Source organism: Tyto alba, unplaced genomic scaffold (genome assembly GCF_018691265.1).
Source record: "Tyto alba isolate M040663 unplaced genomic scaffold, T.alba_DEE_v4.0 Super-Scaffold_8, whole genome shotgun sequence".
Lineage (NCBI taxonomy): Eukaryota > Metazoa > Chordata > Aves > Strigiformes > Tytonidae > Tyto > Tyto alba.
Genome location: NW_024881329.1, coordinates 767,543 through 791,864, shown reverse-complemented (window position 1 = coordinate 791,864; position 24,322 = coordinate 767,543). Strand labels below are relative to the sequence as shown.

The 24,322-nt window shown below is 48.7% G+C and overlaps 1 protein-coding gene across 2 annotated transcripts; it reads left to right on the top strand.

Annotated features, from left to right (window-relative positions):
• The first annotated feature begins 3,387 nt into the window (after positions 1-3,387).
• RNH1 (ribonuclease/angiogenin inhibitor 1) lies at positions 3,388-21,260 on the top strand. Of its 2 annotated transcripts, none has more exons than XM_033003539.1 (10): positions 3,388-3,487; positions 7,050-7,155; positions 13,135-13,305; positions 14,922-15,092; positions 15,770-15,940; positions 16,765-16,935; positions 17,435-17,605; positions 18,526-18,696; positions 19,893-20,063; positions 20,480-21,260. In XM_033003539.1, exons 2-10 carry the CDS (start codon positions 7,070-7,072, stop codon positions 20,565-20,567), a joined length of 1,371 nt encoding a protein of 456 aa, XP_032859430.1. In that variant the 5' UTR covers positions 3,388-3,487; positions 7,050-7,069; the 3' UTR covers positions 20,568-21,260. The 2 variants fall into 2 exon arrangements, with proteins under 2 accessions (XP_032859430.1, XP_032859432.1); XM_033003541.2 differs by lacking the exon at positions 3,388-3,487 and adding an exon at positions 5,416-5,459.
• The last annotated feature ends 3,062 nt before the right edge of the window (positions 21,261-24,322 follow it).

Genomic DNA, 24,322 nt, shown 5'->3' with positions numbered 1-24,322 from the left:
GGTTATTTTGCACAAATACCCATGAATTCTCATGGGTAGTCTCATGGAAACTAGAGAGAGAGATGTCTCCACCAATCCCTTCCAGAAAATGGCAATGGTAACATGTAAACTGAAGTCTGAAAAACAGATGAGTGTATGGTTGTTGGGTTTTTTCCTTAGCTTCAAGATTTCATTCTTGCCTTTTAAAGCTGATTTACGCTCAGGCTTCTGAGTCCCAGACAAACTCACGAAACAATCAGCTGTCACTACAATGGTCTTCAAACCTTCAACAAATGATTTGAGTCTTCCTATGTAGCAGGATTTAACAGGAAAGCGAAATCCATTGCAGTCTCCTATTTCATCAGCTGCTGCGCAGCCGGCGTGAGGAGACTGTATTGTGAAATGCATTTGTGCCTGTGCTCCGGTCCCCTCATTTTCCCCTCTAGCTTTGGCCTCATCTCAGCCCTCAACTCCTGCAATATCTCGGTGACCACGGGCAACCGTGGGATCATGGAAAAACTAAAGGAGGCCCATAAATCTGGTCAAATTGATGCTGCATCGCCCTCTGCAGACCGGCAGGCAACGGCTGCCGCGGGTTGAGGCAGAAGATGCGGAAGAAAAGCAGGACTGGGCAAAATTTTCCCTTGCCCGTACTTTTTCTGCAGGTCAGTGCAGTGCAGTGGTTGATGAACACTTCTGGAAAGCCCCGTTTTCTTGAGGCCCCATTTTCACTGGACCCACGGTGAAAGACTGTGTACACAGGGATAAAATATTATGCATATACTCACACCGCTATTTCATTCTAATGATTCCCACCCCCTGAAGAACTAAAACCAGCATGAAACAAACAGGCCAGCTTTTCTTTTACAAGAACAAGATGACCACATCAGAAGAGCTGAAAATTCCTCCCTAATGGCTTTCTTCTGGGAATCTATAATGAGCTGCAACAGTATGGAACATCCATATGTGTGCATGCACACATGCAAGTTGGGGTGAGCATTTGCTTGTATTTGCTGAGGAGCTCAGCATGCTACCAGCATCTGTTTATTGTTGTCCTTTTTTTGCTCTGGAGGCATCGGCTAAGCCACAGTGTCGGGTTCTCTACTCTGGCTCCACAGATGGTTGTGTTCCCCAGTACTCCACCAGGCTGCTGACACTCCAGGAATGAGGCAGGTTTTGCATTTACTCCCCCTACAAAGCCTTACTTCAAGTCACACATAAGCTCAAGGAACAAATGGCTTCCAGCAGTGGATCAAGTAGGAGTTAAAACAAGGCTCTCAGTGCAACAAATGGAGCTGGACACATGCTTACCACTTGCTGCTTTGATCACCACAGCAGAATTTATGTAATGAATTTTCTGGTAGGCATTGCACGGTCAAGTTAGGAAAAAGATCTGTCACTACTATGAAAATTTTATTGTCTTTAATAGCAATTAAGTATATGCACAGAGGCATCATGAGAGCAGAGAGGACGGAACAGGAAACTGCTAGAGGCAGAAAAGGCAAAGCTTTCAGCTTATACTAATAAGCTTAATTTACATATGCTTTTGTAAATTCACTATAGTGTTAGGTGTGTAAATTTAATTTTAAAATTAAATCATCTTAAATACAGAGACACATCTCATCTTTCCCACATCCCAGGACGCAAGAGCTGCCCTTGCTGGGCCCATGCTGGCCTTGCCCACGAGTGGCAGGGCCAGGGCGGGCGGCTCTCTGCTCTCCCTCCCTGGTACAAAAGCCAAAGGGGGGCGAGACCCGAAAGAAAGGGCAGAAAATTGGAGTGACCTCAATAAGGACATGGGGAAACTGTGACAGAGAAGGAGAGAACACAGGACAATTGTCACCGTCAGACTCCTCAGGGAGTCAGACCTGAGTCTGTGGAAACGCCCAAATGGACGTACCCTCCAAGCCAGGACTCTTCCACTGTTTCCATGGAAAGACGCGCACGTGCACTTCTCACCAGTGTTTGCTGTTGGCTTTCCCAGGCCCATTTCACATCATGTCCTCCAGATCTGTGTGTATCTCGGTGAGTAGGACAGCCTGGTCCTGCTTGTTGGGGAAAGGACAATAGATTTTTCTCAAAGATGCCTTTTGTTGTCCCCACAGAGAGGGCAGCCAAGGGGATGACAGGGAGAGAGAAGATGATAACATCTTGGCATGGCTACCTGGCTTGTAAATCTAGTTTTTTACCACACAGACCAGTGCCTAGAGGGTGCTTTGTCCAGGGCAGGAGGTCTGCAGAAGCTCCACGTGATATAGGCTGCTCTGAAGCCTCTCACAAACACTAGACCTTGTCCTTTACAGACTCCCGATATTGGCAGCAGAGCAGGAACTGAGAGCAGCAGCACGGTGACAGCAGTGGCTGGCTAGGAAATGGCCCCTTTGCTGTTGGGCTGAATGACAGGCATCTGATTTCGAATTACCAGGTGGACCAGGGCATGATGCAACCTCTTGCCAGTGTTCACTTACTTCCCAACACCAGTGGTCTTCCTGAGAGCATCAGGCTAAGCAAGGAGGGCAGAGACATCCTTCATCGGCCACAGCAGCCCACCCATCTGTCTGCCAGGGAGCGTCCCAGCAAGCCAGAAGCTCATGCAATCCCCAAGCTTGTGGCTGGGGTTCTGCAGGTTTCAGGTGAGACCCAGGGGCACAAGGACTGTTCTAGCAACCCCTTTTTGTGGATGACCCTGTCTTTCCTGGGAGGGAAGGGGGAAGAGGTGCACTCTCTGGCATTCGACTCTCCTCTGGGCACTGAGGAAGGTGGGGTGGGGAGAGGGGGAGAAAGTGGGTTACTTCAACCTGCAAATAGTGTGTGATGCAGTCTGGGTGATGGCAGGGTAATCCTCGGGGAGGGGAAGAGCCGGCGGGAGTTTGGGAGGCAGAGGTGCAGGACCGAGGGCCCTGCTTGCTGCCGAGAGGCGGTTTCAGGGAGACATGTCCAGGGCTGTTCTCAGGGGACCCTCCCAGGCTGTGTGAGCATCCAGCTTGGCAGGAGCAGGGAGCTGCCCATGCCCCAGCCCCTGCTGAGGGGGTTTAACCCGCAGGGGAAGTGCCAGGGGGGCAACAACGTGCTCAGCATCACTCCCCATCCAGGCGGGACAGGGCTTGCCTGAGGAACGGAGAAACTATTTGCAAACTCCAGCATCTCTATCCACACTGTGGTGGCCTCATTTTCGGATGAATCCTTCAGTGGCAACTACTCCCTTGCTCTGGGCTAAGCCCTGGCAAGTGGCTACATGATCAGGGGTAAGAAGTTAAAGCTGCCTCGATCATCATCAGGTTTTGCGGGATGTTTGCCTCGTCACTAAGCCAGGTATGATCGTGTACAGAGTGCGGCTCCACGAGCCCCTGAAGAGCTGCCCCGGGAGGAAAAAGCCATCACAACCCAAAACTGTTTTTCTCCCTCTAGCAGGCACCATGTGTACAGCAGCAGAGGTTGCATAGTAACGACAGCAGGAAGGCGTCAGCTCTGCCCTCCTTGCTCGCCGCAGAGCGCTGAGAAGAGCGAGGTACGTATCAGCAGCAAAACCGGGCTCTTAAACTCCCTAAACTTTCCCTTCTGCTTACTGGGGAGGAGCATGTAGCGATTTTAAAGCCATGCATCACAGAGGCTTCTTTGCAGAGAATGGCTGGTTGTGCTTAACTGAACTGTTGTGTGAGCCAGGGGGTGGGGTGTTTGTAGGAAGAAGAAACTGGGAAAGATGATAAGATATTGCAGGGGAAGAAGGGAGGCAACTCAGTATGTTGCCTGGAAAGCTCTCAGCACTTCAAAACCTTTTTTTGGTCTGCCTTGTAATAGTCTGGATGAGCTTTTACTGGGGCTAAAAGTACAGGGAAACAATAGGGAGACAGGGAGTAGCTGGCAGCCGGAGGAGGAAGCAAGCGAGTGATGACGAATGCCTTCCAGCCCCAGCCAGGTGCTGGCACCCGTGGTCCTGGCGCAGGATGGGTGCGTGGGCCAGCTGCCGGTCAGGGCCACCGGCCAGCAGCCGTGGCACTGGGACGGCCTGGGGACGGCCACCATCGTCGCAGCAGCAGCAGCACTCCGACGTGCCCGTCCTCCATTGCTCTCATGGCTTCGTTTCAAACAGCTTAGAGAGGCCTTTGTGCCAGCGAGGTGCAGCTTGTCAGTGCGTTGCACTAATGAGGGAGACAGAATAGGAGAGCAGATGCGTCACAGATAGGACTGGTGGAAGGGGTGGAGAGGGGGGATGTTGCGGGCCCGCCACGCTGGCCCCCCCGGCGCGGCTTTCTGGCTATCTAGAAGTCAGAGAGGCCACTGAGGAATGGATATTTTTGTTGTCATTCCCAGTTCTGACCTTCCCAGGGGAGGACAAGGCGGGTCCTGTCTCCCCTGGGCAAGACCCCCCCCCATGTCACCTCTCCCCAGGGTGGTCTGCACGCACTGTCATTGCACTCCAGGTCCCAGCACAGGGCTGAGGTTGCCCTCCCTGTCAGGGTGGGACACCTTCCCATTTCATGTTTGATCCTCCCACCCCCTGTGCATCCCCTCACGACGGGGATTTTCCCCTCTCCTGTCTTGTATCCTGCATATCCCAGTGCTCCTGCTCTGGGGGGATACAGGGGTGGATGGGAAAAAAGAGGCAGCAGGGCAAGGAGGAAAAGGGAAAGGGAGGAAAAAGAGGAGGAAAAGAGGGAAGTGGGGGATAAGATGAAAAATGGGAAAGAAACAGGGAAAGAGGTGGGGAAGAGGGAAAAAAGGAAGGCAGAATGGTGGAAAAGGAACAAAAGTGGGAAGGGGGAAAGAAGTGAGAAGGAGGAAAGGGAGAGAAAATGAGGGAAGTGGAGAGAGTGCAGGAAAAAAGAGGGAAGGAAGAGAGAGAGAGGGGAGGAAGGGAAGAAAAAGAGGGAAGGTGAAGAGGGAGAAAACAGGGAAAAGAGGGAAAAAGAAGGGAAGAGAAAGAGGGAAGTGGGGAAAGCACAGGAGAAAGAGAAGCAAGGGGAAGATGAGGAGGGGAAAAGCAAGGAAAATGATGGAAGTGAGGGAAACAGAGAAAAAGAGGGATGGATGGGGATATTGAGGAAACAGATGAAGAAGAGGGGAGAGGAAGGGAGGGAGGAAAAATAGAGGGAAAAGAGGGGGAAAGAAGAGAGGAAAGAGGGAGGGGGAAGAGAATGGCTTCCCTTGGAAAAAAAGGGAAAAGTAAGGGGGAAAGAGAGGGAAAAAGGGGAGGAGTGGCAGAGAGGGCAGGAAAAAATGAGCGAGTGTGGAAAGGGAGGGAAAAGAGGAAGAAAAGGGAAGAGAAAGAGGGAAAGGGGGAAGAAAGGTAAAGAAGGGGGAGGAAGAAGGAACAGCGGGACGGCTCCCGCGGGGGGGGCGGGGCCAGGGGAGGGGCCGGCTGAGGAGTGGGCGGGGCCAGGCCGGGAAGGGGCGGGGCCGGGCGGCGGCGGCTGCGCGGAACGAGGGGGCGGAGCAGAGGGGCCGGAGCGGGGACCGCGGGGAGCGGGAGCGGCCCGGGGGTGAGTGGGGAACGGGGACGGGAACGGGAACAACGGGAACGGGGAAAAGGGGAGGGAAAGGGAAAGGGAAAGGGCTTGTGAGCAGAGGGCAGCTGCCTGCAGCGGGGCGAGCGGGCGGGGGGGGCGGCGGCGGGGACGCCCGGGGGGTTGCTTGGACCGAGCCGGTGCTCGGGGACAGGGGGACCCCGAAACGGGCTTCGTCCTCCGCTCGCAGGAGAGCGCGGGGCTTGGGCGGGGGGCGGGGGCCGTGGTGATCCGGGGGAGGTAAAACGGGGAGGAAAGGCGAGCGGGCAAACTCGGGAGGCGCCCGCTAAATGACGCGCGTGGTTTCCGCGGCGCGGTTCTCTCGCCTATTTGCGCCGGTTTGGGCTGATTTTTGCCGCCGCGCGATTCAAGCCGCTCGGCGCGGTGGGACCCACGCGGGACGGGGCCTTGCCTTGGGTGGGAGCGTACCTGAGCTCCGGTGACCCCGCGCCGTGTCCCGGATCCCCTCCCGTGTTTTACGAGTACATACGCGGCACCTCCCTCTTGTCGTGGCGTGTCTCTGCGTGGCACTTCCCGTTCCCCCGTGGGTGAAGGACTCGCTGTGGGCAAAAGCCGGTGCCTGGCTCGGGATGCCCTCGGGTTTACATAGCTGGCAGTGACCGAGATGGGGGGAAAACGAGAGAAACTGCAGTCGCTAGCTGGTGTTTTTTTTGTTGGTTATTTTTTTTTTTTCCTGTCCACATTCCAATATGATAGCTCAGGAGATTTTTTTTTTTTTTTTTTTAAAAAGTTCACTGTGCTCTGAGTCATGTTAGCAAAGCCAAGACACCAAGACTGCATTTTGTCACCCACTGGAGCGTTGCCTTTAATACTCAGCTCGGCATATTTTGGTGCATGTTTATCTGGAGCTGCTCCGTTCAGAAATGCAGTTTGACTGCAGAGCAAATAAAAATCTTGCTTACCAGCTTCTCTGTGCTCGGACTTGCCCAACCCAAGTGACCTTTGAATGCTTAGATATCAAATTGCGGAGGAACACTTCTTCCATCCGCCTGGGTGCCACCACCTTTCGCATACAGATGCGTGACCAGCATGATTTTTAATCGGGCCCCAGGCAGTTCTCACGCTCATCTTCCTCATTCACCCTCGTTCTCTCAAAAATACCTTCGTTGTAAGTATAGCTCGAGGTCCCACAGTCAGTCGTGTGTGCCACCTTGGTAATACTCAGTGGCTGCAACTCAGTAGTGTGATAGAGAGAGAGTAGCACCAGGGCCTTTAAAAAACTCATTCTGGTTAAGCTCCCTTGGAGAGGGAAGAGGAGCATCTTGTGCTCACACAAGCAGCCTCCAGATAACAAGCTGTTGTCATATCTCCCCAGGATCCGTGTGCTTTTTGCCTCTCGGAGGAGTGCCTTGCTGAGTCCCAGACAAAACCACTCCAACGCTGCTGGCTTATACTGGGGCTTGCAGCAGGCTGGTGTTGGAAAAACACAATCTGTCCTCCCTGCAGTATAACTCGTGGCTGAGAGCTGGTGGGGTTGAAGAGGATTGTTCCTTCTCAGTCAGTGAAAAAAATGAGTTTAATTTTTTTTTTTTTTTTTATTTTCAGATCTTATCTCAACTGTCAGAATGGATCTTGACATCCAGTGTGAGGAGTTGAGCCCATCTAGATGGACTGAACTTCTGTCCACAATGAAATCCTGCAAAACCATCAGGTAGTAACTAGCTGCGTATCATCTCTTATAAGAACTGTTGTGTTTCTCTCCTGTGATTTTCAGCTGCAGAACTGTTGATCTGTGACTTAAAAACGACAAAGTAACAAGAATGACTCTACCTATTTTTATCCAGAAAGTTAATTTAAAGGGAGGGAAAAGGCCCCCACCCTTATGCAAAATTATTTCAACTACGGATAAGCATCCTTTGGTATGAAGTAATGCTGCCCTTGTTCTGTGATGTGCCACAGAACTCAGCTAGGTAACATGGTTATCTAAACATTTGACCACCGTTTTGGTAAGTCTGCCTTTCCCTTTCTCCCTCAAGAGAGGGACAACATCTCTGTGCTCATTAGGTTGCACACTGTCTGGGCTGCAGATCAGATGCTGTCGAATAACTTACTAGTCATGCACAGGCCACATGCCTTCAGCTTTTAATTATTCACTTGGCCTCCAGAAGTACCTGCCGTGTGCATCGGGCACACCAGTGTGACGGAGCCATCTCCTGCAGCGTAAGCTGTAGGACAGGGTTCAGGAGAGCTGCTCCCTCGCACTTTTCTCTCTATGGTTTGGGAATTCACACCCCACGGGCTGGCATTGTCTTGCTCGGGCTGGAGAGGATGGGCCACGTCAAGCCAGTGATGGCTTAGAGGACTTCAGGCAGGTTGTAGGTGACTTGCTTTTGTTTTGCAGAGGGGCTTTTTGCTGGCAAGCTTTGTGGGCCTGACCTTAACTTCCCAAGTTTTGCCTTGTGTGGCACAGGGCAGTGGGATGGTTGTGTCCTGGGCAGCGCTGGGATGCTCAAGGCAGCGGCTGAGAGCAGCTGCAGCGGGGATTGTTAGTCGGTGTTGGGCGCGATCTCGCTGGGAGCCAAGTCTTCTTGCCAGAGGGAGGGAAGGAGAAGCCTGCTAGAACCTCAGTTTTCATAGTGTTGTCCAAAAAGTGACCAGGCAACTTTTGACAGTCCTGGCTGTGGCTTTGCCTGGGGCTGTCGGGTTCTTCATGACACCTTCCTTTTGCCCCGAGTCTTTCCTGACTCCCTCTACGCCTCCCTGCCTGTCCTGGGCTTCCAATCCTTTCCTTGGGTCTCCTTCCAATTCAACTCCCCCCCCCATCAATTTAGCAACAGCTAGAAGGATGCTGAAGTCCAGTGGGAGAAGCCACGGCCACGCTGCAGACTTGCAGTTTGTGTACTGAGTCACGCCAGAGAGATACAGTGCAGACCGGTGTGACTCATTGTCATGAGATTAGTGATTATGGATCCTTTGCAACCTGAAGGTAGCAGCAATTTAAGATTTGTTAGCGCTGTTACAGTAAATCACAGGATTAGGTTGTATGATTTTTAACAATACTTAATCATCAGCCAATTATAAGAGCGATGTAATAAAATTTGCTATAATCAACACAGAGACTCAGTTAAAGATTCAAAAATGGCAAAGTTTCCTAAATCAAATCACACACACACCTCCCCACACACACTGATACAGAGGTTAACCTATGATCAAGATTTTTCTCTCTCCGCAAATTGTGGTAAATTATTGGTACCAAATGATCTTTGAAACCTTGTAAAGTCTAGTCGTGGCAAATTACTCGCTATTCTCCTTTGTCAGTGTTTGTAGCAGATGCTCTTTGAACCCTTCCTCTTCCTTGGTATCTATCAGCAGACAGTCTTGGAAATCCTTGCAAAAGTCTGCTCGTCGAAATCCTTGTGAAATCTACCCTGAGAGGTATCCCAGCCCAGGGGGAGATACTGGGTCAACAACGCGCTGCCATCCTGGAGAGCTCAAAGGGTCTCACTTAGGATCGCTATTAATAGAATTGCGAGATGATTGACTTTGGTCAGTATTTTTCCATTTTGGCCACCGTTCTTCTCAGGTGATTCTGGGACCTTCCAAGGACGAGGACGTGCCGGATCGCCCCAGCCCGCTGCACTTGTAACCCAGACAAGAGCACAGTGTTGGCTGGTCCCGACATCGCCACATTCCACCCTGCGAAAAAGTCGATCTTTTCCACAGAGTGGTGGTGTGCTCACCTATTCCCTCTGCGCCTATAAGTAGACCATACTGCATTTTAGTTATAATTCGAGTGAAAATTTATGTTAGGTTAGCCTCTATAACTATCGAAAAAGCATCTATGTTATTTCATCAAATGGCATAAGACAACATTATAGGTGCAGAGAGGTTCTTGTAATAGCAGAACTTGTTTTGTCATCTTCCAAACTTTGATACGATGTTCAATGTTTGAACAATGTTCAATAACAAATATAGTATAACAAGAGTCAATAGAACCGTGCTGGGGTGTAGCATCAGAGTTAGTGACCCAGTTGCCGTTGCAAGCCATCCAAAAAGGGCTTCCCACCAGGGATGTTCTCCACCTTTCTTCCCTCTTTCTAGGATATGGTGTATCTCCTCTGCATCATGATGGATGGTAATCAGGGGTTTTTGTCTGTTGTTCTGAATTCATTTTAGCAATTGATTCAGGTCATCGTGTTGTAACAGTTTTCTTATCAATGTGAGGCTCATTCCAATAGGGGTAGGTAATAGATCTTTATTATAACGTACAGTTAGGTTGTAGCAATTGGTGGGTTGTGACAGGAGCTGAGTAATTAAAATCACATCCTACAATTTTGGTAAAATTACAAATACAGATATTTGAGTGATTCTTTTTTTTCTACAGTGGTGTTATCTATAAATATAGAATTACAAAGGGTTCTTATACAGACACATCCATTTCCAATATATGCTAATACAGTTTCAGGGGTTTCATCAGGGTGTATTTCAAGATGACAAACATTTTGTTCAGTGTCAAGACAAATGTCTTGGGTCTTAATGATATTACTTTCACAAATCTTGTTGTTCCCATACACCACATGAGTCAACATCAATAATTTGCTGCTTGTTCCCATTTTGCTGGGCCCATATTCCATGGTGTAATGGATAGAGTACAGTTCCACAGTGATTCAGTCCCAGCACAATGCTGGGGTATATTTTGTATACCAAAGCATTGTGTATTGTCAAAACAAAAGCTGTGGCTTTACTGTCCATGGGGCCGTACGGGAAATTAACTGGATGCCACCAGGATGGAATTTCCTTTCCAATGTAGTTGCATTATCCCAGATTACCTTTTGAATTTTAGCGGGTAAAGTGCCCCTTCACCTTCTCGTGATAACTTTTGCTCCGCTTTGTGCTGCTAAAGCAACTGCCCTTAATTCTCACATCTTGAGGGAGTGAGACTGTGAAAGGTCAGCAAGTGCAGCATGAGCGATTGTGGGAGAATGTTTATATCCCTGTGGGAGCCAGGTGTATTGTACACCTGCCCAAGGAAAAGCAAATTTCTCTTTATCCCTTCCTTGTAAAGGGATCATAAAGAATATATCTTTCACATCTAGTGGTACCATCCATGGGGGTGCAGCTGCTTGCCACCTCCCAACTGATTTCCGAACTGGACAGACAGGTGAGTCATATGGGGAGTAGGTTCTGGAGATAATTTGTGGTTTTTCCAAATCTGTGATTACCTCAGAAGTTCCATTTTGAGCCACAGCAGAAATTGGGTATTATGGTATATTAGCCACAATATTGGAATTGGGGGAAGCAGGGGCTGCACAGAGTACACACACTGTAGCCTCCCGATTTCTCTAAGGATCAACATTTGAACCAAAGGACCACACGCTGCCATCTGGCAGGTGCCAGATCCAGCCGCTCAAAACATTGAAACCCAAAATATTTTCATTGTGATCTTTCACTGCAAAGGGAGTAGATTCTCGCCCAGGAGCCAGAAATTAACTTTCACACTTGCTCCCTTCACTCCGGTGACTTTAACTCTCAGCCATCCAGGTCGCACACCCAGCTTCTTGGCATCTTGGTTTGTTAGTATTGAAATCTGTGCTCCCATATCTATTAGGAATTTAATTGGTTGTCGGTGAGGACATATGAGAAGAATAATAGAAGGGCCAACACTGCTTATCCATTGATAAATACCATCTTTTCAGACAGGCAGGCCCAATAGCTGTCCGGAGTTTAAACATTTTTTTTTCATTTCTGTTCCTGCAACTCCTTTAATTTCTTTAATGGAGGAAAAGAAGGGTTGAGAGGTCCTTGGGGGGGCTGATGGAGGGAGAGCAGTGGCAGGTGACAGTGCTACATCTCACTTTTGAAAAGCTTCCATCAGGCTTAAAATAACTCCAGTCAGTTGTCTATGAATGGCAGCTCCGGGAATACCCATCGCCAGGGCTTGTTTCCACAATTCATTCCTTTCATCCCAGACCCTCGATTGTCGATCGTTGGGTCTCAATTCCTGAGAGCCACTCTCAGGTGCTTGCTTAACCTGTCTAACTGTATTTCTGCTTCCACTGGACACACCACCCCATCCCATTTCTCACCCAGGATTTATGACGTGCATCAATTCTGCCCAGGTGGGAAAATGCCTTATGGCTCTTTGTGTGGCAGTGCCGTCAGCTTCTGTGGCTAAGAGGGCATTATATTCAGTATCCCTTTTAATTTCCTCTCGCTTCGCAGTGAGGTAAGGTGTAAGCACAGCTGGGGCTCCCCTAATTAATGGTTTCAGTATGGCCAAATCTACGGTTGTTGAGATTGGAACATCACAGGGAGCACGTTCATGCGTAGCCTGTATACAAGCAGCATTTGTCACTGCAACTAAAAGTCCGTCTAGAGATTTTATGGGTACCATAGATGGTTCTCCTCTCTCGAGCGCATCTGTTCCTCCAGCCCAATATGCCACTCTAACCATTGCTGAATGGGAATCTTCTGGGCAGTTGGGGCAGCATTTAAAAAGACACCTGGCCCCTAATATCTGTTTGATTCATCCTCATTTAATAAAATTCTGTCCCCTCCAGATAAGCACACATGCCACAAATGCTCTGATTCAGTTTATCCAGGCTTAAAACCGTAACGTTCCTGTAAATTGGCTATTTGAATTGGATCAGATGGGATTGTTTCTCTACTGTGATCTCCTGCTCCACCCTGTGGTCCAGTAGTTTCTTCTGTTCTTTGTAATTGGTCTAGTGGTGTATTGGGGAGGCGCAGGCAGGTGGAGGGGGGTTATCTTTGAGCTATTTTTATTTGAATCATCCCAATCTTCAGGGGTTATTATTAGTTTCCTGATTTGAACTATGTTGGGGGGGGTTTTGGAGCTTGCATTAACATAATTTCGACACATTCTCCTAATTCCTGTGCTTTTAAGTGAGCTTCCTGAAGTTGTTTTTGCAGCTGTTCTATTCTTAAATATAGTAAGATTTCAGTAGCTTTACATTCCTCTATTTCACCTTGGATATCTTTCATCTTATTATTTCTTTGCTGGTATGCCGCTTTTAAACGCGTTCCTAGCACGTTACAAATTATACCTTTATCTGTTCTATCCTTGGTCAAACACCTTGTGTCATTCCACTGCTCCTCTGCCGCTTCCCATTCATTACAATTATCACGGACTCGTTCTCCTGAAAAGCTGAGGTTTGGATTAGTACCATAGTTCTGTAAGTAACTGGTGATACTACCTGCCATTCTGCCGACTCTGCCACCTACACGCGACCAAAACCGCCGATGGGCATCTCTGGGGCTGGCTGAAGACCCAGCGTGGCTGGTGTGACAGCCTGTGAGCTGGCCTCTGGTTAGACGTGGCTTCAGACACCAGGTAGGTTGTCGCTGTCAGCGTTTAGATGAAGGCGCAGCCTCCAGCTGAAGCCCTGCCCGGGGGGGTGACCTGAGACACGTGTCCTCTTCTGCGCAGCGCAGAGGAGGTCCGTGGCTTGGGGAGCTGCCGTGCAGCCCCTCCTGTACTGCAGCCCTGCAGAGAAAGCACGTCTTGGGTTGGGCCACACGTTGCCCAACAGGCCACGCACCTACTTATGGAGCCATCCCAGGAACTGCAGAGGAATAAATCTTTCTTTGCTTTCACGGGGACTGCTCCAGCCCGGGAGAACAGAGCAACCCCGAGGACTAAAGTGCTTCTTCTCTTCTCCTCTTTCAGGCTGGATGACTGCAATCTCTCCAGCAGTAGCTGTGAGGATCTCTCCATCATCCTCAGTGTGAATCCGTCCCTCACAGAGCTGAAGCTGAACAACAACGAGCTGGGAGATGCAGGCTTTGAAATCTTGTGTAAAGGGCTGCTGACTCCAAGCTGTAGCCTACAGCAGTTATGGTAAAGCCCCGTTGATTGTCTTGCTCTAACATGCTTGCAGCCTGCTGCAGGTGAAGTCATGAGGCAAACTGCTATGTGATGGCATTAAAGTCATGCCGATGCATCTCAGCAGTTACCTAGGTCAGATGGTTGCAAAACCCCAGAAGTTTTTATCTAAGCAGTATATTTATTGGAAGGCTCCAGATCAGTCTGTCTTCCATTGTCTTCCAGCACCGAGGGAAGGACAGGTAGAGTCTTCCCAGCCAAGCGAAGGCTGTCTGGAGACTTCCCTTAGAAGAGGTATCAGATCTTCCCCTGGCCTAGGCAGCTGGATTATCTGTGTAAACAAAAGGATGGCCACAGCAGGCCCCACTCTGCCGTTAGCACATACCTGACGTTTTCACAAGTGCATTTTTCAGAGGGCTGTTCTGCCAGTTGTAAGCACAGCGTTCAGTGTCTGGTCCAGTCTGCCCACTCAGAAGGGTGTTCTGATGAGCCTTGGCATTTCAGGAGCTGTCAGTCTCTCTGCGCTCTGCCAGCCTGGCTCCACCTCAAGCCTTGTCTTCTCAGTTGGGCAGGGCCAGCGTGGTTCAAGACAGCACATTTTGCAGAGGCACCAGCACCACCTTACAGCATTTGTAGGCTTCCCTAAGCAACCGTGGGGCAGGAGCTTCAAAGCCAGTGGCTGCTGCCCCTGCTCTTTCAGCGACCCTCAGAGACATGCTACCTTTTCTGTCCAGCATCTCTTCTGCAGGGTACTGGAGCCCTCCAGCTCCTGAGGTGGGTCTAAGATCTTTGTGACACTACCTTGTAAAAATCATTTGCCTCTCAGATCAGATATGCCTGCTCCAGAGTCCCTGTGTCCTCTGCAGTGAGGAGTCAGAAATAGAGGAAAAGTTGACTGTGAAGCTAATCAAACTTCAACTCTCTGCTGGGCCTTCAAGTTGTGGTACTCTGTACTGGAAGACTAATACAAGTAATTTTTCAGAGAGTTTGTCCTAAGCCTTAAACTTCTCCAGTCCGGTTTTGGCTGTTTCAGTTCTGTAGGAATGTATTTGGTGTTCTGGTAAGGTGACTTAGGGAATAAAAGAGCAATGAAACCCAAGTCAAACTTGCACCAGGCACAGTACCTCTCTTGCCAGAAAGTCTTGTCCAGTAATTCTAAACACCCCACAGCAATACCAGCACGGTTCCTACGCTACTTCTCCCAGCAGTCAGATTTTTACTTTTGGATACTCTGGATCACATTTCCAGAGGGGGAAAGACATTGTAAGATGCCATTGCTTTATCTCTGGAATAAGCCTCGTGATGATTAAAACATTTCCATAAAGCAGTTTCAGTGCTACTTAATGTAGGGCAGACCTTTCTTCTGCTGGAGGGGCTATATGAGCAGTTACACTGAAGGAAGCGTGGGAGCTATTGTTTGTGCTACAGGTATAGTACTGGCTGATAAATTATTTTGGCACACCTGTAAAGTAGCAGTACTAACCTGGACATACTGCTTTCTAGAGGGTTACGCACTGTCAGTGCCACGGCGTCCTTTCCAAGCTCAAACCTCAGCAGATGCGCCTCTCTGAGAAGAGTCTCTGTAATTCCGGGGGTGCATTTCCCTCACCCCAGTCGCTTCTCTCCTTCAGGCTGCAAAACTGCAATCTGACGAGTGCCAGCTGTGAGATGCTCCGCTCTGTCCTCAGCGCACAGCCGTCCCTGAGAGAGCTGAACGTAGCTGACAACAAACTGGGAACTGCTGGAGTGAAGGTGCTGTGTCAAGGGATGATGAACCCCAACTGTAAGCTGCAGAAGCTGCAGTAAGTAGTAACTGGGCTTTTTTGGTTATCATGCAGGTCATGCTTGTCTTTCCTGTGAGTCAAGCAGGAGCTTTGTTGCCAGATATTGATTTCTTCCTGTTTTATCTGAAAATGTGTTGTGCTTATTGGTGCTGGTAGGTGATGTGGGTTTGTAAGAGCTGGGAGCTGTCTGTTTGCCTAGGCTTTGTTTAGCCCTCCTGGCAGTAGTGACTGTTGATACAGGACCTCTCAAACGCCCAGGGAAAATCTGATTCTGTTGCACTTGGTCCTTGTTTTGTGGCTGAGCAGGGCCCAGGTGTATCTGCAGCTCCCAGCTCCTCCCGGGAAGGCTCAGTGGCGAGACTGCGGGATATGTTGCAACGCAAAACTCAAGTCGTGTGTTCCAAGGCAGCCTGTGCATTGGTTTAAGGGAGGACTGGTGTAAAAATGGGGTGGGTAATTAGCCTTGCTAGGGTCCCCTGGGTTCTAGTTTAAGAATTAATGCTTCCTGAAACGAGCAGGGAGATGCTGTTAAAAACTTTTAAGGTTATCTCTATTTTCATATGTTGCCTGGTCTTAACTCATGTTGGCACATTTTCTGCCCTGGCTAACACACGCTTTGTCCATCTGATGTTCTGCGGGTAGTGGAATGTGATGAAGACAGTTGTTTTTCCCCTGGACTTCTTTTCATCTCGCAGGCTGGAATATTGCGAACTCACAGCTGATATTATGGAAGCTCTCAGTTCTGCTCTGCAAAGCAATCCCACCCTGAAGGAGCTCAGCCTGAGTAACAACACGCTGGGAGATACGGCTATAAAGCAGCTGTGCCAGGCACTGGTGGAGACAAGCTGCAACATTGAGTTACTACAGTAAGGAAGAGCTGGTCATCTCATACCATCCATAAGTCAGGAAAAATTATTGTCAGGAATGCTTGAAATTTAGGCCAAAATTTTTTCTGGCTCGGATTTCCGTACCTAGAAACTGCAAGCAAATGTCTGGGGCTTTCAGTTTGGGGGTTTTTTTTGACCTTTTCTTTAGCATGTGATTCTGAGCTCACTCTTACACCTGTTGGCACAGTGTGAGCATATACCCCAGGTTAAACCTGCAATTACAAGCTGTGACTTCTCATCAGTATCTCAGAGCAGAGGAGCAATTGCCCTCAGTGGCTCCAGTTCTTACCCCTGAATTACCAGCCAGCTGGGTATATTTATTCAGATCCCTTTCTTGCTTCAAAACAGAGATGCTGTATTTGGCCTCATATCTGGGATAAAGTCCCTGAAGGGATTTAGGGTAGAATCATGATTCATCTTTTCTTACCGCTGTGCTTCAGCAGGGATTGGCTGCCAGGGACTCACTGTCTGATACAGCCAAAAGCTCCTCTTGAAGAGAACAGTTGATGTAAAGGGGGAGTTTGACAGGAAGAATCCTTGCATTAATGGATGTGAATGGGTGGGTCAGAGTAGAAGAGCTCTGCAGCCTCATGGAGTGCAGGAGCAGTGTGTTGCTTCACCCAGAACCCATCTAAGATACCTGTATCGTCTCTGAGTCTCGCAGGGTCCAGCAATGCCCGACTGAGCTGCACTGGTTTGCAGCAAGGAACCAGCCCATAGACCCTTCTCAGTGTGAAGTGGGGGGTGTTGGGGTGTATCTAACACAGCAACTCCGACTCTGTTTTTTTTTTTTTTTTCTGCAGCCTGGAGAACTGTGGCATAACCAGCGATAGCTGTCGGGAGATGAGCAGAGTTCTCAGTAACAAGTCATCACTGATAGATCTCATCATGGGGGATAACAAGATCGGGGATTCCGGTATGGCTTTGCTGTGTGAAGGACTGATGCATCCTAACTGCAAAATCCGGAAGCTATGGTAAGGGTAGGCAGAGGTTACTGAAATCCCTCTTGCAGCCTCCGAGCTATCTACCTTGTGCTGCTGGTTTGCTCCTAAGCAGAAAGTTTCTCAGTTACACCCCCTAGTGAAACAAGAAGGTCTCTACTGCCAATTAGTTACTTCCCAAAACTGGGTGGAGGACACCATGAATGAGCGGGACCGTGCTGAAATCACGTGGATCAAATTCTGGGGAGATGGCGAATGGAAATTTGTGATGGCATTGTCTTGGCTTCCTGATGAGTTGTCTGCCTACTAGGGTTGCATGTTCCTATTTCTTTTTTTGTGTTACCAACAGAGCTTTTGATCCAGTGGGTGGAAAGTAAGGAGAAAGCTGTGTGTTATGATGCATGAATGGGTTTTGTAAAGGATAGAAGAAAAGGAGATGATGTAACAAGAAATTCGGAATACTAAAATAGGACTCTGTTTTCTAATCTAAGTTATTCTTGGGGGGAAAATAATATTTTGTTGTTCCCTGCAGGTTATGGGACTGTGATATCACAAGTGCTAGCTGTGAAGGTCTCTCCAGACTCATCAGTACAAAAGAGACCCTCACAGAGATGAGTCTGACAGACAATAACCTGAGAGACTCAGGGATGGAAATGCTGTGTGAGGCACTCAAGGATCCCAGATCTAAGCTCCAGGAGCTATGGTGAGCTGCTGTCAAGTTTCACATACCCACTGCCTTCTTTGGAGACCTCACTGAAGAAAGATGTAGGTAAAGTAATGCCCATCAGACAGATCCTCAGTTGTGCTGATTCCACAAACAACTCATGCCAGTTGTTACCTAAAGGGTTTAGACTTACAGAGCTAAAGGGATTTATCTTTCTAAACCCAAAGACACTGTGAAGATCTGCCCCATAGTTACCCTGTTATAAGGAATAGGAGACCAATCATCACTTGCCGAGATTCTGCCTAATATATTTTATCGTGCAGCAAATGGCAACTAAGAGACTTCCGAAGTTTGAAAGGCCTCACCTAATAGCAAAGTGAGTGCTGTGGTCAAATATTTTGGGTTCTCCGCTGGATCTAAGCTCCCTCGTCGATAACCTAAAAGAAGGCTTTAATAACATAAACCATTCTCAGCATCCTCTTTGCTGACAGTGTTACCTTTTATGCTGGGATGGTCTGGTATCACATGGCTGGGAGAGGAAAATTGTTCTTTCATGTAGAACTTGAACTTTCCTACATCACAAGTGCAGGTCCTGCCCCCAGCTGGGTTCTTCCCCTGCCCTGGTGGCCTGGGAGCTGATGAGGTGCCTCAGGAATGCACGGTGGAGGTGAGAGTGACTGAGAGCAGTATGCTTCGTCTCTGATCATTCCTGTGCTTTATGGACAGGTGCCTTTCCTAGGAGCACACTCCATGACAGACATCCCAAATACAAAGAGTGGGAGAGGTGCTGCTTAGAAGGAATCGAGCAGATGGAGCGTTGAGAGGAGTACAGTGATCGTGGGAAGGCTATGGTTCCTCTGTTCCCACTGTCTGGGCTCCTGTGAAGCAAATGTGACGAAGTGAACAGTGCCTGATACTCTGGATCCCCACCTAGATCTCATGTCACTTTTGCCTTGCAGGATTAAGGAGTGCGGGCTCACGACTGCTTGCTGCAAGGCCATCAGCTCTGCTCTCAGCATGAACAAACAGTTGAAAATACTGAACATAGCAGAGAACAAGTTGGGAGATGCAGGTGTTGAAATCATATGTGAAGGGCTGCTACACCCCAACTGCAACATTCAGTCCCTGTGGTAAGCTTGCACTCTCAGAAGTCATCTCCTCTCTTCCAAGAACAGCATGCAGAGAAAGGAAGATAGCAGTAGGTGGTAGCATAGTATTTTTTTGCTCACATGAAACAATTCACACCACAGACTGATGTTTAAATAGTCCACTTGCAAGTAAATGGAAGCCACACGTGCTTCCATGTATCCTGTCACTCATGGTCTCTTGCAAGTCCAGGCTGTCACGCACGTGATGGTGCATTCACAGCTGTCACAGGCACTCTCCCAGGTGCAGAACTGAAAATTCACGGTGCGGTGTACCTTCAGGATCTAAAGAAGAGTCTGGGGAGGCTGGAGGGATCTTGCTTTGTTCTGCAAGCTACTCACTGTAGAGCTGCCCGTGCCCTTCCCTGGATTCACCCTCTCTCGGGTGGGACACTCGGGTGGAGGAACTACCGGTCCAGGTCTGGTGTGTTAGTTCTTACGCCTGCCAGTTGCGGTGCAAAGCCTGCCTGAATTCACCAGTTGCCTCCTGTTCTCCACAGTCCCTGTGGGTGCCAGCACGAGTGCCTGGCCAGCCCCAGGAGCAGGAGGCCAGCTGGAGCATCGCCTCCAGCCCTGTGGTGGGACTCGCCTTCCCCACCTGCCCGTTCGCTTCCCAGGTGGGCACCCAGCTGCTGGGCTCGTGTGGCTGTGACCTGCACGATGCCTGGGGCACCGTGCTTGTCTCCCCTGCACCATTTGGCAGAAGCCAGAGCTGTGCTCCAGTGCCCGAGGCTCACAGCGAGTGGGTTGAGCAGATGGGCTGTGGGAGACAGCGGTGAATCTGTCCGGAAAGATACTTTTGCTGACCGGTTAAAGCTACTTGGTTCTCAGCTGAGAGGCCTCAGTTGCCCTTTTTAGAGAGATGGTTGCAAGTCTCAAGTAATAAACTTTAGGGATCATTTCTGATCAGTTGAAACCAAAGAGAAGGCCATGCATGATGTTGAAGTTGGGAGTATCTTCTCAGGGTTCCTTTTCCCCCTGTAGCCACACGCTGCTCAGCTTTAGGGAGGACTTTTAGGTGTTCAGCAGTCACCATGAGGACTGCCGTCTCTGCGGGAAGACCACAGACCAGCCCTTGCTGATGTCTCGGAGATGCCGGCCTAAGGGGGGTCTCTGGTCCGTGCCTGCTGGTCTCTGGAGCCATCGCTCACTGAACTGGCCTCTCCCTCCTCTCCCTGCAGGCTGTGTAACTGCGATCTCACGTCAGCCTCCTGTGCAACCTTCGCCACCGTCATGACCACCAAGCAGTCCCTTACCGAGCTGGACCTGAGCGACAACCCCCTGGATGATGAAGGCGTCAGGAAGCTCTGTGACGCTGTGAGGAATCCCAACTGCTACCTGCAGCAATTAGTGTGAGAGATGTTTGTAATCCTGCTTTCATTGCCCCCCCTGGCAGGCTGGGGGGGGCTGTGGGGAGGGGGGCTGCCAGCACCGGCTCTCTGGGAATTGCACCCGAGGACAACCGGTGGCCCAGGGCAGGTGTCAAGTGCTGTCTGCATGTTGCAAAACACTCCTTGTCCCTTCCAAGTGGTGTGACCACAGTGTCTACTGTGGTCCATAGGGCCCAAGAACAAGGAGGAGGATGTGCTGGGGAGGGAGTAAGAGTCCTGTGTTGTAAGGCATGTTTCTGGCTGTTGCACCAGACTCTCGAACCTAGACGGGGCCCTTCCTGTTATATGATCTTTCCATACCAGCCACTTGTGCATCTTTCTCTTTCTGTAATGGGAGGATGCTTGCTAAACCAGCTTGCCTTTTTGTTTGGATGTAGCTTGTACGACATTTACTGGAGTTCTGAAATGCATGATGAAATGAGAGCCCTGGAAGAGTCCAAGCCTGAAGTGAAGATCATTTCTTGAGTGGTGACTGCCTGCAGAGCAACGTCAAAGCAACGTCCTCTTCTTAATCTGAACTTTTTCATACATAATGCTAGTTAACTTAATAGAGAATTTGCTTGTACCAAAAAAGTTTGTGGATTCCCTGAGTGGGTGTCCGGGGAGCTGATCAACCTTCTGTGCATCTTTGGATGTACTAACTCTGAGGCTTTGAAAGCGTTTTAGATTTTCACTGCAGCATTACTATCCTTGAAATAAACAATTACTGGGCATCTTTTCTAGAAGTGGGTCTCTACCCTTTAGGAGCTCTTTAATCCTGTAATCCCTTCTAGCACATTAGTCGGGCTTTAAAGAGATCTTTCCAAAAGCAGGAGAACTTCCTACTGTATTATTAGTAGGTGGGGCGTTTGCCAGGCCTCTGGGGAAGGCTCTCGAAAAAAACAAATGTTTTTTTCATTTAAAATGGGGCTCTCCCCTGCCTTTCCCGAGCAGGGTACTTTTAAAAGTGGTGGTGGCCAAGATACTAGAGAAGAAAGAAATGAGCAGCTGTTCAAGCTCTGGAACTTTGAAATTGATGTCCCTTGAAAAGTGATTTTCCTGCAAACAAAAGATGCTGTGTGCATTTCTGCTGTTAGGGGAAATGATTAAATGGTTTGATATGTTTGCTCTGGCAAGAGTGGTTCTACAGAAACTTTATTAAAGTCTGTTTGCAAATAATTAAATGCTTCATTTTTCTACTTAGAAAAAGAAATAAGATATATCTGTATATTTCTCTTTTAAGGCTAATCCATCATTCTGAACTACAATACTGCTAATACCTTGTTTTACATCTTTGCTTTTAGTAAGTTCCTTGCTGAAGCATGTCAGGAGAAGATCTTAGTCAAGGCCTTAGATGGACATCAAGCCTAGAAGACATTCCCCTGGTTTCAGGGGACCCTGACTGGGTTTTCTTGCCCAGAGTTTCAATAAATTTTGTTCCAAGGGAAAATGCAGCTGTTGCACACCTAAAACACAAAAGAACGTAGCTTTAAAAATGTAGGAGAGAAACCTGGCATTGCCCTGGGGTGGCCATGCAGGAGGAATGCCGAAAAAAAAATCTTTCTTCCTAGAGCAGTCGGTGTTTTGTTCACTCGCAAATCCTTCCTGGGCACCCAAATTAGAGGTGTCCCCCAGGCTTTGGCTTGTGATGCTCACACGTTCGTCCCATAGAGGCTGTAGCTGGCTTTTCTTTGACGTAAGGAAAGCTTTGACCTAAGCGTAGTTTCTACAGTAGCCTTTACAAATCTCCAGTGGTGCCTGAGAAGTAGCTTACTTGTGTCTTCAGGCAGGTGTGAAGGATAGGATTTGTTTTTTCAACACGTATCTCTGAGACAGCCCAAAATGCTAAAAAACCACACCTTTTTGCTTCAAGAACTATTTGGTCTCTGTCAAAGACAGAAGCAGTTCTTGTGTTTAGGAACCTGCCCATCCCTTGGGGCTCTTAAATAGGCTTTTCACAGTCGTGGTCTCTGCTGGACTTGGTGCGCATCGCTTCATTTCAAGCTGGGTGAGAAGATGGGCCTAAAGAGGGGTGAGAGCACATGTCGGGGGAGCCACAAAAATTGGGCATCTAGCTGGGCGTAAAGACAACCCTCAAAAAATAAAGCAAATGTTAGAAGTGGATTTCTGAGAGTACCTGGTGTGGTGGGTAGAAGGGGATGTCTGAGGGGGAAGCAGATGTGCTCCTGCCAAACCTTGTCACAACTGTGAACTTGGGAGAGTTGCAAGACAGAGAAATCGGGTCCTGCATTTTAGACATGTGGGTCTTCACCACTTTAAACTAAAAGAAGTAGGCAATAATTGAGTTACAAACCTTTCACGTGGACTAGATATTAGGTTGGCAGTCAAAGCCTTGCTCGTACCAAGTTCACAGCAGCTCCTGGGATGTCAGTCGCATTCTGGTTCCCAATCAGGGCGAATGGTTGGACCCACTGTATCAGTGATTTGCAAATGCTGTCTTTCTACTAGCAAGGGTTAAGTTTCACGAAGCTTAAACCAAAAATGGAAGGTTAAGAAAGGCAGGTATGACTTTCAGTTTTAAGCAAATACTAGAACCTTAAAAAACATGCCTATTGAGGTCAAATAGCAGAGAACTTAATTCCAGAGAAAGCAAGTCTGTATTTCAGATCTCAGTAACAGCAGCAGTGGTTTAGAGCGTGTTAAAACTTCAGGTTTCTGCTAGTAGTTTAGGATTCTGCACTAAACTTAATTTTTCACTCATCACAGCATACGATCTTGAGCAGGGAGGTCACAGTGGTCCAGTTAACGCTGCCAGGCCTCACAAAGAGGTTAGACCCCAACTAAACCCGCTACTTGCTTTTGAAGAGTGTCACGTCACGGCTGCCCTGGCATCCTGGACTGCTTTCTTGCTGCCTGGGCTTTTCAGGAAGGTGTTCCAGCACAGCAAGGCCCCAGACAGCAGCCTCAAATAATACAGGTGCTAACAGGAATTTTAGTGCTCCAGTTGAATCTGAAAGGAGAAATGAAGCCAACTGTTTGAGGAGTTAACCACAGCTCCCCCCTTTCTTTGAAAACAGTGCTTGCCATCTGAATCACTCCCAATCCTCTACTAAAATAGTCTGAGAGGGAGTTACCTCTTGCCTGAATTCCCCTTTTGCACATAAAACTATGATTTTTCATTATCGTTGCCAACACATCTACTCCTTTCTGTGTGCTTAGTTCCTCAGTCAGCCCTTTCTCTCCAGAACCTCCTTTTCATTTCATCTCTTTTGCCAATGGGGAAAACACACCCTGACAAAAAAAAAAAAAAAAAAGAAAAAAAAAAAAAGAAAAAACTAAGGGGGAAAGTCCCTCTCCCCATATAAGGCGAGAAGAATTTTGACCTTCTCTACCCATTCCCCTGCTCACAGCTGCAAACAAACCACAGACATCTTCCATTTCTCCTGGGGCAGAGCATCACAGCCCCCCTCCCTCCTTGCTTCCCCTGCTCGTCTGGCACTTAAACCGTAAATGCTAGCAAATCAGATGCATTCCCAGGTTGGCAAGGGCTTATGAATTGACAGCTTTATGAATATGTGAGGTTAGTCTAGCCTCTCAGCTCAAGCCAGCTGCATCCACCCAGGGAGGAAACACAGCCCCTGCCAGGCAGAAGAAACGCGCTGGGTCAGCCGCCTGCGGGGGTGATAAGCTTCTCTAAGCTAGAGGGCAAATCGGTGGCACATGGGATTCAGGACTGTGTAGCTGGCGGGGTGGAAACTTTAACTGGCCAATATTGTGTCACAGCCTATCTTGTTCGCAGTTAAAGGCAGGTATGCAGTGGGAGTGGTGAATTCTTGGCAATTCATCAAGCCTTTGAAGATTTTCAAGAGCAGACACAAAAAAAAAGCCCCAAAAATGGGCTGCCCTGCCTTCAGGCTGGCATCGTCATAGCCACAGAGGGAAAGAAAGCATCAGCACAGCTGTTGTTTGCATACGCACCCTGTAAGCAACTCATGCAAATCCTCCGGCGCTGCTCGCCGTTTCCTACCTCACTGGTAATTATCGCATCCCAAGAACCACAACGTGTCATCAGGACAGTGCACAGACCCAAACTAACCTGCAAAGCCAGGCCTTCCCACCCTAACTTACTTCTTTACACCCCACATACTGTTTCTGCCTTGTTTCACACTTAGATGCTTAGTTCAGACCCTAATTATACACTTTGCAGATGATTAAAGCACCTCTGCTGCTGGGCACAGAAATACTCCCCAGGCCATATGGTAATTGTTTAGGAAAGGTTG

What these genes read in the sequence shown, in the direction of transcription:
- RNH1 (XM_033003539.1), top strand. Translation starts at nt 7,070, where the DNA reads ATGGATCTTGACATCCAGTGTGAGGAGTTGAGCCCATCTAGATGGACT. An exon ending in AAATCCTGCAAAACCATCAG is followed by an intron (nt 7,156 to 13,134) that starts GTAGTAACTAGC and finishes CTCCTCTTTCAG; the next exon opens with GCTGGATGACTGCAATCTCT. An exon ending in TGCAACATTCAGTCCCTGTG is followed by an intron (nt 18,697 to 19,892) that starts GTAAGCTTGCAC and finishes CTCTCCCTGCAG; the next exon opens with GCTGTGTAACTGCGATCTCA.